We start from the raw sequence: 12744 nt of genomic DNA, 5'->3' as shown, positions 1-12744 counted from the left end.
AAATAAATAAATGAATGAAACTCATGAACAAAGAAAAAAATAATAAAAAAATATATATATAGGTCAATACCCCCCCCAAAAAAAACTGAGAACAAACTGAGGGTTGATGGGGGGTGAGAGGGAGGGGAGGGTGGGTGATGGGTATTGAAGAGGGCATCTTTTGGGATGAGCACTAGGTGTTGTATGGAAACCAATTTGACAATAAATTTCATATATTAAAAAAAAAAAAAAAAGAAAGAAATGTACCTAGCAATAAATAATAAGGGCTGTTGGGGAAATGTACTTAGAAATGTACCTGGCAGTAAATAATAAGGGCTCTAAGTGTTCGTTGTAAAAATAATAACAATATTATTATTAATGGAAAAAGTCAAGTCTTATTCTAGGAGGTAGCTTATCCCATTTAAAGTTAAAGATGAAACTCTAGATCCTGAAACAAGGGATGTTGAAAAATCTCTTTCTTAGAAAATTATGAACTGAGCTAAAATTTGCCCGCCTATAATTCTTCTCATTGACCTGATGCCTGCCTCGGCAGCCGTGCAACAAATGGACCTCACTTCTGCGTGCCAGCCCTTCTTGAAGACTTACAGTACATCCTCCTTCATCTTCTCTCATGCAGACTAAATATGAGAGGTCACAGGACAGGGTTTCCAGACCCCTCACCATAATGGTCCCCTTCCCCAGGGCAATCTCAATTGTTCAACATCCCTCTTAAAATTTAGTACCCAGATCAAAATGTTTGGGGCTTGGCATGTCTTTGATGCTCCATAAACTTGGAATGAATGAGTGAAGTAGTCCACAATCACCATAGTATACCAAAAGTATTGTCTTCCTTTCTCTACATATTGTACTTTTATTAATGCAGCCTGAGCTCATATTAGCTCTTCCAAGTGAGATTTCCATGTGCTTGGTGGCTTTGGTGTATAGAAGTGTCCCCTGGGGAACAAGCCTGTAGGACCTGTTGGCTGATACCCACCTGCCTTGGGGGTTCTGACAAAGAACAGAAAAGGTGAAATGAGAAATCAAACCCTCTAATCATGCAGCAAAATTTTAAGCTTGTCAGTGACAGACTCAAAAGGTCTTGACTCCCTTAATAAATCTGAACTGTGGATCATTAAGTGTAGTCATTATGATGGCCAAGAAATATTTCTGATACTCTTCCCAGGTACATGATAGAAATATACTTTCTTGGCCCCTTAAAGTGGCCATTTGACTTGCTTTAGCCAATGAAATGTGAAAGAGCAGTGCACAATTCACCAAGTTCCCCTCTTCTTGCCTTTGCCAATCATGGAAGCACAGAGATGGAGCTTCCCTTGGTAAAGATGACAAAGCAGAATCCCTCAGGGGACCTGTGACAGACATGGAGCACAAGCGAGAAATAAACCTTAATTGTTTCACATCACTGAGATTGTTTGTTGTTGTTACCACAGCAGACCCTAGCCTATCCTGTATTACTGACACAGAAACTAGAATGCTCAGAGCTCATGCCCTCTGGATCCACTGATCATAGCTTTCACATTATTTCTCTTCTCCCTGCTTCCAATATGTACGGCGGGAAATCATCTTTTGATGGGCATGCACCTGTTACACCAAGCAGCTTTGGTAAACCCCACCTGCCAACACTGGAGGAGAGGTGTTACCTGTTCACACAGTAATGCTCTAAAGGAAGCTACCATGGGGACCTGTTTGTTTTTCTTCCCATACAAGAAGGAGCCCACAATTATTTGACTAAAATCCATCTAATATTGTCACCACGGCCCAGAGAATGACAGGTATCTGGAGGAGATTTAAGGATGAAAGGAAGAATCTGGGAGTAATTTAGGAGGGATTAGCAAGTTGTTCAGTGGTTCTTAAACTTTTACCTGAATCAGAAGCACCTGAAGGCCTGCTAAAATACAGGTTATGGAGTGCTACCTCCAGAGACTCTGATTTAGTAGGTGTGGAGTGGCGCTCAAGAATTTGCATCTCTAACAAGTTCCCAGGTGATGCTGGTGGAGAGACCACCCTGAAAACCACTGCTCTGGAAGGATTCAATTCAATTCAAGAAGCCAGAGTTGGGGGGGGGGGGTACCTAAGTGGCTTAGTTAAGCATCTGACTCTTGATATTGGCTCACGTCATGATCCCCGTGTCATGGGATCAAGCCCTGCATTGGGTTCCACACTGGCAGCGTGGAGCCTGCTTAGGATTCTCTCTCTCCCTCTCTTTCTGCCCCTCCTCTGCTCACATGCTCACTCTCTCTCTCTCTCAAAATAAATAAACATTTAAAAAAAAAAAAAAAAAGAAAAAAGAACCCAGAGTGGAGGCTCTGGTGAAAGGAGTCAATGACGCCTTAACAGACACTCTTTCAAGAAGAAAAAGAAAAGAGCCAGTTTTCCTTTTTCCATCCACATTAATCTGAGAGCTGATGTGTAAAGGACACACAAATGGTCATCTCAGTCTTTTTTCTTCACCACATAACACACTACACAACAAAATTAAGCTCCCCTAAGGGAACAAATCAGGAATCTTATTTGTTGGCATCTTTAAAACTGGGTTTCTGTGAGGTGAAATTGTGCCTCACTCACCCTTGAGAGCTCCACCAGAGGGTAAATCTGGGTGTATCTCAGGAGGAGGCAATTTAGATACTTGGCTGCAACTCCCTCTCCCACCTTATCTCCACACTCCCCTTCATAAACCCCTGCTAAAAGTCAGTCCCTCTTGCCCTCCGACCCCACCAAAGCTCATCACCCTTCCCTCAGCTGTGACTGATGGCACGCACGTGCACACTTATCTACACTTATCTAAATCCCCCCTTCCTCCAATTTAGGACCAGACACCTCAGGAAAGTCTTCCCTTTCTTTCATCCCCAACACAGTCAATCAATCACCAAGTCCGGTCAATTTTACCTCCCAAGTATCTCCAGAATCCATCTGGTGTGCTTCATTTTTCTTTCTAACTCAACTAGTATAGATCCTCCACACTCTACCCCCTCCCACCCAGGTCTTTGCTCAGGTGGGGGCACCTTGACTGGACAACTGAGACAATTTAAACAACATCCCTTCCCAGGATGAAGAGGCCTCCCACAATCTCTAAACCAGGTTAGAACCCTCTTTTATCAACTCCCATTGAACCCTATGTTTTTTCTACCATGAACATTTATCACATTTGTAAGCTCTTGTTTAATTATCTTCCCTACTCAACCATAAGCTCTTCACAAACAGGACCACATTTGTCTTGCTTGCCGCTGTAACTGCAGTCTGTCACAGCCTCTGACACAATATAGGCACTTAGTAAGTATTTAATAAGTGTAGGAATCACCACATCGGTTCATAGGAATCCTGGCTTCTTCTCAATGCCTAAAGCCCATTGTGCCTGCTTCCAGGAACGTCTGGCCGCCCCGACATTGCACCCACCATTTAAGACAAGCAAGCAGTCCTTAGGACATCCAGAAAATGCTATCTATAGAGGGGGAAAGTGACCCTTGAAAAAAATGAGTATCTTTTCCTTGAAAAGTGGATGGAATTGAGATTAGCTACAGAGATATTTTGGGAGGAGAAAAGAGACTACCATCTCAAAAGTGGACAAAATTGTAACAGTGAAGAAAAGGAAGTGGGGGGGGAGGGGGGCAAGGGTGTTTAGTGATGGGAAGTCTGCATTCCTCCAGAAGCTTTATTAAAGTTGGTAACTTCGCAAGTTAGGTGTTCTAATGGACTCTCCATCCAGACCTTTAAAAATGACAAGCACCTGTGTCTCTAGGATGCCTAAGGAAGGGGGCTGAGCTGACCTCCCAAGAGCTTCTGACCTTCAGGATTCTATAAACAAACTCATTCTGAATTGGAATGTGGAGAATCCACATTCTGGTTCTGTCTTTACATAGCAGTTCTATCTCGATGCCGGAGACAAGACCATCTTTATCTTCCATCCACTAATAGTATTAATGCTTTCAAAGTCAGACGCCAACTCCAGACTGGCCATCAGGACCCATGGGCCACCAGCATCAAAATAATTTAGCAAGTAGGGGCGCCTGGAGTGCTCAGTCGGTTCAGCATCCAACTCTTGATTTCAGCTCAGGTCTTGATCTCTGGGTCATGAGTTCAAGGCCCACATTGGGCTCCCCACTGGGCATGAAGTCTGCTTAAAATAATGATAATAATAATTTAGTAAGTAGCCTCTGACTAGTACCAAGGGTTAGCCCTGACTAAAGAGATCAAATGGGGGTGACATCCTAGCTCTTTCTACTTCCAGTCATGCAACTTTGAGCAAGTGACTTAACTTCTTTGAGTCTTGGCATCTTCATCTTTAAAACAATGATGATGGTCTACTTCTCAGGACTATTGTGTTAAATATGTAAAACCCTCAGCACAGAGTACACATGTAAGGAATGTCGTATCATAATTACAGATTTCTAGTTTTAAAACTTCTGTAAGATAATGACTCTAAGCTGAAAATACTGAAGGAATTAAATGATGTGTTTGAAATTTGCTTCAAAATAATCCAGGTAGTGAGGGGGAGGCTATAGATGAAATAAATAAAATCAGCCATGTTTTGAAAATTGAAGATGGGAGATAATACTCTCTCTCCTTTTGCATAGGCTTGAAATTTTCCATAACCCAAAGTTTAAAGGTGTAAGTACTGAGGGAGGGAAATGCTGTAAAAATACTGATAATTTAAGATCATAGTTGGTCTAGAGATTGAACAGAAAAATAATATAAAGGGGGGAAGCGAACATCTCTATGAATTTCTCAAACAGTATCATTTTCTTCAAACAGAATGGTCTCAAATGAGCAGAAGGGAACAAAGCCACTTGCATACATTGCTCTTCCTTCATTTTTGGGAGAAGAACACATCTTGCTTGGGCTGTACATGTGTTTTTAAGTAGACAAGCCCTGGGTGGTAGAACCTACCTCAGAACACCCTGGGGCCCTGCTGAAATAGGACTGAGGAGCAAGAAAGTCCCCACGTTGGAAAAAGCAAGCAGAAAGAACTCCAGATGTTCAGGGACAATGGATGCCACAGCCCTCCTCCCTTCTAAGCCCTGGCTTTGGACTCTTATTTGAGGTGTCTATGGGAGGCTGGTTCAGCTTGGTGTGAGGCTGTATTTAAGGCAACTTCACTCTAGATGAGTGGGTCCTCTCAGAGCACAGTAGTATGTTAGAGGATACTTGATGGGGGAGGGTTTATTCAGGGGGAAAAGAGTTTGTAACAGGCTCTGACAGTACCAATCATGGCACAAGCCCGTATCATCTCCCCACTTACACATCTTCCCACTTAGAGACATCCAGAGATTAAAAAACAAAATTCTTGCATTCCACCTCGTATCAACCAACCCACTCCAAGCCCCTCTATCTGGGCGAGAAAATAGTCCAACAAGCTTTGTTTTGAGCAAATGCCTTTAAACTCTCAAAACTCTGCTTGGAAAAGTAGAATATACAGAAGTACTTACTCTTCTTGAAGAATAAATTCGCTATTTTCTGGAGAAAACTGCCCACTCACAGGGTGCCTGAATGCTGTGGTCTGTTGGTTATGGCTAGAGAGAAAGAAAGAGAGATAATGAATGAGAAGTCATGTGAATGGAAAGGATTACATACACAACAACAAGTCAGTAATGTCTGAGGACCCCTGGATCATTACAGATTCCTCCCAGATTGAGAGAGTGAGCCTTTCTTTTGAGACGCATTTGATCTTTCAGAATTCCACTGCATTAAAAAAACACGAACTTTTCCAGCTCAGGTGTCAAAGCCCACCTAAGACGCAGGGATTTTAACTCTAGGAAAGTCTTGGTTCCAAGAGAACACTGCATTTTCGAGAGACATTCCCCGAAGTACGTACTCCAACAAACCGAACTGTTGAGCAAAAAGTTACTTTTAGATGGCACGAGCTAAAACAAGAATGAAGGAAAGCAGACAGTACTTTCAACAGCTTCCCGAAACCATCAACCAGGGAAAGAATTCCAAGAATTAACCACCCACCCAGAAAAACTATCTTCTTAAAATTCTTCTCCCTAATATAAAATGCCTTCACCTCAATGATAGGATATAAATGCATGGGCATGTCTCTGCAACATGGCCTGCACAATTTTCAACACTGCAGAGTTTCTATCACCCTTTTGAAGTTAGGAGGGATCAGCTTCCACACCAGGCTGACAGTCACAACCAAAGTGTGTAGGTGTTTTGTGTATTCACAAAGGCTGCCTGGTTCTTTGTAAGGGAGGAGGAGCTGGCTCTAGAGTCTGCTGTTTGCTCAATGAATAAACTAACCCAACGTCCTGCTTTTTCAAAGAATATGATTTACTTTTAAAAGTTTCCCTAATCAAAACATCACTGTTCTTTTAGAAATTTTAGAAATATAAAAAGAAAAAATGCCATCCATGATCTCACCAACCTAGAGATAAACCCGGCTATCTTCTCCTTCCCTAGTTTTTTTCTATTACAAAATAAATTGTGAGTTTGCTGTATTTAGAAATCTGTATCCTGCTTTGCTCACATCCTATTAACATAGAAATTTCCTATGTCCTTAAGACGTCTTCATTTGAAATAGCTGAGTCCAGGTGTCCCCTGCTTTTTGAAAGTTCACGTTATACCACTTCACTTAGGAAAGACCTACACTGTACCTGTTTTCGCTAACAGAAAGAAATATGAGAAGAATTTTTGCTTTTCCAAAAAAAAAAAAAAAAAAAAAAAGGCTGAAAAGCAAAAGTAGCATTCAGTGTTTGTTTTGCAGGGAGCCCTCACAAAGGCAGCAAACACCCGAGCAGCAAGTGGCACCACCAAGCTCCCTATCTGGGAACTACACTCAGCATCTCAGCATGAAACTGCCACAGCTCTGAACTGTGTCTGTAAGCATCTGTGTTTTATCTTGATTTATTTTGTGCATCTATTAACAAGGTGTGTCCTAAGGTATCAGAAGAGCCTAAAAAGGGAAACTGGGTGGCTCAGTCAGTTAAGCATCTGACTTTGGCTCAGATACGATTTTGTGGTGAGTGAGTTCAAGCCCCAGAGATGGGCTCTGTGCTAACAGCTCAGAGCCTGCAGCCTGCTTCACATTCTGTCTCTTTCTCTCTGTCCCTCCCCCACTTGTGTTTTTTCTCCCTCCCTCCTTCTCTCTCTTTTTCTCAAAAATGAATAAATAAACATTAAAAGAAAGAAAGAAAGAAAAGCCTAAGAGGTTATTTTGGGGATCTGGGAATGCTCAAATTTTTTTCCATATAATTTATAGTAGTTGCTGCTTTACTTTACACCCATTATGTCTTACAAAAAGTTTCATAGGAGGAAATTGAAGAAGATACAAAGAAATGGAAAAACATTCCATGCTCATGGATTGGGAGAATAAATATTATTAAAATGTCAATACAACCCAATCTACACATTCAATGCAATCCCAATCAAAATTGCACCAGCATTCTTCTTGAAGCTAGAATAAGCAATCCTAAAATTTGCATGGAACCACAAAAGACCTCCAATAGCCAAAGTAATATTGAAGAAGAAAAGCAAAGCGGGAGGCATCACAATCCCAGACTTTAGCCTTACAAAGCTGTAATCATCAAGACAGTATGGTATTGGCACAAAAACAGACACATAGACCAATGGAATAGAATAGAAACCCCAGAACTAGACCCACAAAAGTATGGCCAACTAATCTTTGACAAAGCAGAAAAGAATATCCAATGGAAAAAGACAGTCTCTTTAACAAATGGTGCTGGGAGAACTGACAGCAACATGCAGAAGGATGAAACTAGACCACTTTCTTACACCATTCACAAAAATTAGCTCAAAATGGATAAAGGACCTGAATGTGAGACAGGAAACCATCAAAACCCTAGAGGAGAAAGCAGGAAAAGACCTCTCTGACCTCAGCCGTAGCAATTTCTTACTTGACACATCCCCAAAGGCAAGGGAATTAAAAGCAAAAATGAACTATTGGGACCTCATGAAGATAAAAAGCTTCTGCACAGCAAAGGAAATAATCAACAAAACTAAAAGGCAACCAATGGAATGGGAAAAGATATTTGCAAATGACATATCGGACAAAGGGCTAGTATCCAAAATCTATAAAGAGCTCACCGAACGCCACACCCGAAAAACAAATAATCCAGTGAAGAAATGGGCAGAAGACATGAATAGACACTTCTCTAAAGAAGACATCCAGATGGCCAACAGGCACATGAAAAGATGCTCAACGTCGCTCCTCATCAGGGAAATACAAATCAAAACCACACTCAGATATCATCTCACGCCAGTCAGCGTGGCCAAAATGAACAAATCAGGAGACTATAGATGCTGGAGAGGATGTGGAGAAAAGGGAACCCTCTTGCACTGTTGATGGGAATGCAAACTGGTACAGCCGCTCTGGAAAACAGTGTGGAGGTTCCTCAAAAAAATCAAAAATAGACCTACCCTATGACCAAGCAATAGCACTGCTAGGAATTTACCCAAGAGATACAGGAGTACTGATGCATAGGGGCACTTGTACCCCAATGTTTATAGCAGCACTCTCAACAATAGCCAAATTATGGAAAGAGCCTAAATGTCCATCAACTGATGAATGGATAAAGAAATTGTGGTTTGGGGTGCCTGGGTGGCTCAGTAGGTTGAGCGTCCGACTTCAGCTCAGGTCACGATCTCACGGTTCGTGAGTTCGAGCCCCATGTCGGGCTCTGGGCTGATGGCTCAGAGCCTGGAGCCTGCTTCCGATCCTGTGTCTCCCTCTCTCTCTGCCCCTCCCCCATTCATGCTCTGTCTCTCTCTGTCTCAAAAATAAATAAACATTAAAAAAAAATTTAAAAAAAAGTGTGGTTTCTATATACAATGCAGTACTACGTGGCAATGAGAAAGAATGAAATATGGCCCTTTGTAGCAACATGGATGGAACTGGAGAGTGTGATGCTAAGTGAAATAAGCCATACAGAGAAAGACAGATACTATATGTTTTCACTCTTATGTGGATCCTGAGAAACTTAACAGAAACCCATGGGGGAGGGGAAGGAGAAAAAAAAAAAAAAGAGGTTAGAGTGGGAGAGAGCCAAAGCATAAGAGACTCTTAAAAACTGAGAACAAACTGAGGGTTGATGGGGGGTGGGAGGGAGGGAAGGATGGGTGATGGGTATTGAGGACGGCACCTTTTGGGATGAGCACTGGGTGTTGTATGTTTATTTGACAATAAACTTCATATATTGAAAAAAAAAAGAAATTGTGGTTTATATACACAATGGAGTATTACGTGGCGATGAGAAAGAATGAAATATGGCCCTCTGTAGCAACGTGGATGGAACTGGAGAGTGTTATGCTAAGTGAAATAAGCCATACAGAGAAAGACAGATACCATATGTTTTCACTCATATGTGAAACTCATCTCACTCATCCTGAGAAACAGAAGACTGGGCGGGGGGGAGGGGAAGGGGGGGAAAAAGTTACAGAGAGGGAAGGAGGCAAACCATAAGGGACTCTAAAATACTGAGAACAAGCTGAGGGTTGATGGAGGAGTGGGGGAGAGGGGAAAGTGGGTGATGGGCATTGAGGAGGGCACCTGTTGGGATGAGCACTGGGTGCTGTATGGAAACCAATTTGACAAACACACACACACACACACACACACACACACACACACACACACACACACACAGTTTCATAGGAATGCTCTACTTCCAGATAGGTTAAACCTGTAAAATAGTTTCATCATATGGATGTAAATTTTTTTTCTATAACCATTAAAAAATGTTCATTGGCCATCTGTGTGCCAGACACTGCTTTAAGTGCTGGAGATGGAGTGAACAAAAAGCCCTTCCCCCCATGGTGCTTACATTCTAGAAAGATTTACCTTCTTCTACTGCTGGACATATTAGGTGCACTATACATCTTTTATTACAGGCTTTTCCTGCAATTCAAATTATTTCCTTGGATTAAGGTTCCACAGGTAAAATTACTTAATCAAAGGGCATGGTCATTTTTTAAGGCTCCTAATACACATGATTAAAATGCTTTCACTGTCAGAGTGAATATATCATCTCAGTTTATTAGTGTTAAGGTATTAGCCCCATCTCCAAACTGAGCATGGGGCTACCCAGAGATTAGTAGATTTAATGAGCATAGTATAAAGGTTAAAAAAAGGGGGGAAAAGTCTCTACACCTACAAAGATTTTCTTACTCTGCCCTGGCGGCCGGCCAGAGTGTCCTGTGTTCTGGTGTCTGGGGTAAGCTGGCATTGAGTTCAGAGCCTCGTGAATTCTAATAAGCCAAATGTGAAGCGGTCAAAGCCATCAGGACAGGTTGCTCCTTGGCCCTGTGATTGTGTATACTGCCTGCACACTTTCACCCCTCCCAACCACTCCAGCTTCCAAATTCCCAGCTCTTGGTTTGAAGCAAGTCTTTGGGAATCCTAGGACTCTCTCTGGCAGAAAACATTCAGATCTTCACAAAAAAGCAGAATTAAGGCATGAGCATCTAGAGAAGGATGTGAAGCAGGCCCCGGCAACACCTGATTCAGAAATCCTTGCACCAATTTTAAATAAAATGGGGTGCCTCAGTCAGTTAACTGTCCGACTCTTGATTTCTGCTCAGGTTATGATCTCATGGTTTGGTGAATTTGAGCCCCATATCAGGCTCTGGCTCTACAGTGATAGTGCAGAGCCTCCTTGGGATTCTCCCTCTCTCTCTGCCCCTCCCCCACTCACATGCATGCACTCTCTCAAAATAAATAAATAAACTTAAAAAAATAAACTTGGGGCGCCTGAGTGGCTCAGTCGGTTGAGCGTCGGACTTCAGCTCAGGTCATGATCTCACGGTCCGTGAGTTCAAGCCCCACATCGGGCTCTGTGCTGACAGCTCGGAGCCTGGAGCCTGCTTCAGATTCTGTGTCTCCCTGTCTCTCTGACCCTCCCCTGTTCATGTTCTGTCTCTGTCTCAAAAATAAATAAACATTAAAAAAAAACTTAAATAAACACTTGCACCATGTTCAAGGGTTAGGCTTAATACACACCCCCTTTTTTTTTTAAATATCCAGGTTCTTTTAGAGAGTCACTTCCATTCACCAGGGAATTTTAAATTCCCTGCCTCATTGCCACCTGGAAGAAAAAAAATGCTCTGTTCACAATGGGAGTAATAATAAAGCAACAACAGCACTATCCACTATTACTTTTCAAGGATTCCCCAGTCTACAAAACCTTTCCTTATATCTCTTATCTATTAACACCATCGACCCCCATTTTATGAATGGGAAAGGGCTCAGAGAGGTTAAGTGACTTGTTCAAGTTAACTTCATCAATGGGAATACAAGCTGGTGCAGCCACTCTGGAAACAGTATGGAGGTTCCTCAAAAAACTAAAAATAGAACTACCCTATGACCCAGCAATTGCACTACTAGGTATTTATCCATGGGATACAGGTGTGCTGTTTCAAAGGGACACATGTACCCCCATGTTTATAGCAGCACTATCAACAATAGCCAAAGTATGGAAAGAGCCCAAATGTCCATCGATGGATGAATGGATAAAGAAGAAGTGGTGTGTATACACACACACACACGCACACACGCGCACACACACACACACACACTGGAGTATTACTCAGCAATCAAAAAGAATGAAATCTTGCCATTTGCACCTATGTGGATGGAACTGGAGGGTATTATGCTAAGTGAAACTGGTCAGTCAGAGAAAGACAAAAATTATATGACTTCACTCATATGAGGACTTTAAGAGACACAGATGAACATAAGGGAAGGGAAACAAAAATAATATAAAAACAGGGAGGGGGACAAAACAGAAGAGATTCATAATATGGAGAACAAATTGAGGGTTACTGGAGGGGTTGTGGGAGGGGGGGATGGGCTAAATGGGTAAGCAGCACTAAGGAATCTACTCCTGAAATCATTGTGGCACTATATGCTAATTTGGATGTAAATTTTTAAAAATTAAAAACAAAATTAAAAAAAAAGAAATAGCCTTGGACTGGATGAAATTATGATTGGTGTACAAAATTTACTCATTTTATATATACATTTAACATTTTCTGTTTCATTCAAATTATTTCATGGCCTCTTATACTTTGGGAACCTTACTCATCTATAGTCTCTTACCTATTAAAAATATGAAAGGCAAGGCACAGCTTGGGAGAAAATAGTCTCAATACATACAAATACCAGAGGATTTGTATCCAGAATATAGAAAGACTTCCTACAACTCAGTAATATTAAGACAGACTATTGGTTTTCAAAATAGAAAAAACATTTCAACACGTCACAAAAGAAGATTCACAAATGACCAAACATTATCAGTCATCAAGAAAATACAAATGAAAACCACAATGAGATATCACTATACATATACTTGAGTGGCTAAAATTTTAAAAGGTTGTTAGCAAGGGTATGGATCTATTGGAAATCTCATACATTAATGGCAGGAATAGAAAATGGTGCCAATACTTTGGAAACAATTTGACATTTTCTTATAAACACCCACTTGTATACCTTCTCTGAGGTACCTAAGAGAAGTGAAAATATAGGTCCACACAAAGCCTTGTCTTCAATATGCATAGCAGCCTTATATGCAAGAGCAAAAAACTGGAAACAACCCAAACGTCCACCAAAAAGTAAATAGAAATACATGCTATGCAAACTATTCATGCAGTGTAATGCTACAAAGGGATGAAAAGAAATGAACTGCTTTGTCGCTGAACCACCAAAAAATTTATGCTGAGCAAATGAAGGTCAAGAAGAATAAATACTATTGTATAATTTCATTTTTATAAAACTCCTGGAAGATAAATCTAAATTAC

At 41.3% G+C, this 12744-nt stretch overlaps 1 protein-coding gene across 13 annotated transcripts in view; it reads right to left on the bottom strand.

The window, feature by feature from the left end:
• PLEKHA7 (pleckstrin homology domain containing A7) overlaps window positions 1-12744 on the bottom strand; it is a 220662-nt gene that overhangs the window by 85712 nt on the left and 122206 nt on the right. For all 13 annotated transcript variants that reach the window (XR_008421189.1, XM_053899928.1, XM_053899927.1 and 10 more), the window contains one exon: window positions 5421-5504. Coding sequence is in view for 11 of the 13 variants with exons in the window: in XM_053899928.1 (XP_053755903.1) it covers window positions 5421-5504 (84 nt within the window). In the remaining 2 variants the exon portion in view is untranslated. The remainder of the gene's footprint in view (window positions 1-5420; window positions 5505-12744) is intronic.

The sequence above is a fragment of the Panthera pardus genome, unplaced genomic scaffold (genome assembly GCF_024362965.1).
Source record: "Panthera pardus isolate Hobbes unplaced genomic scaffold, ASM2436296v1 HiC_scaffold_12, whole genome shotgun sequence".
NCBI lineage: Eukaryota > Metazoa > Chordata > Mammalia > Carnivora > Felidae > Panthera > Panthera pardus.
Note: the sequence above shows the minus strand (reverse complement) of the source record. Positions and strands in the feature narration are given on the sequence as shown.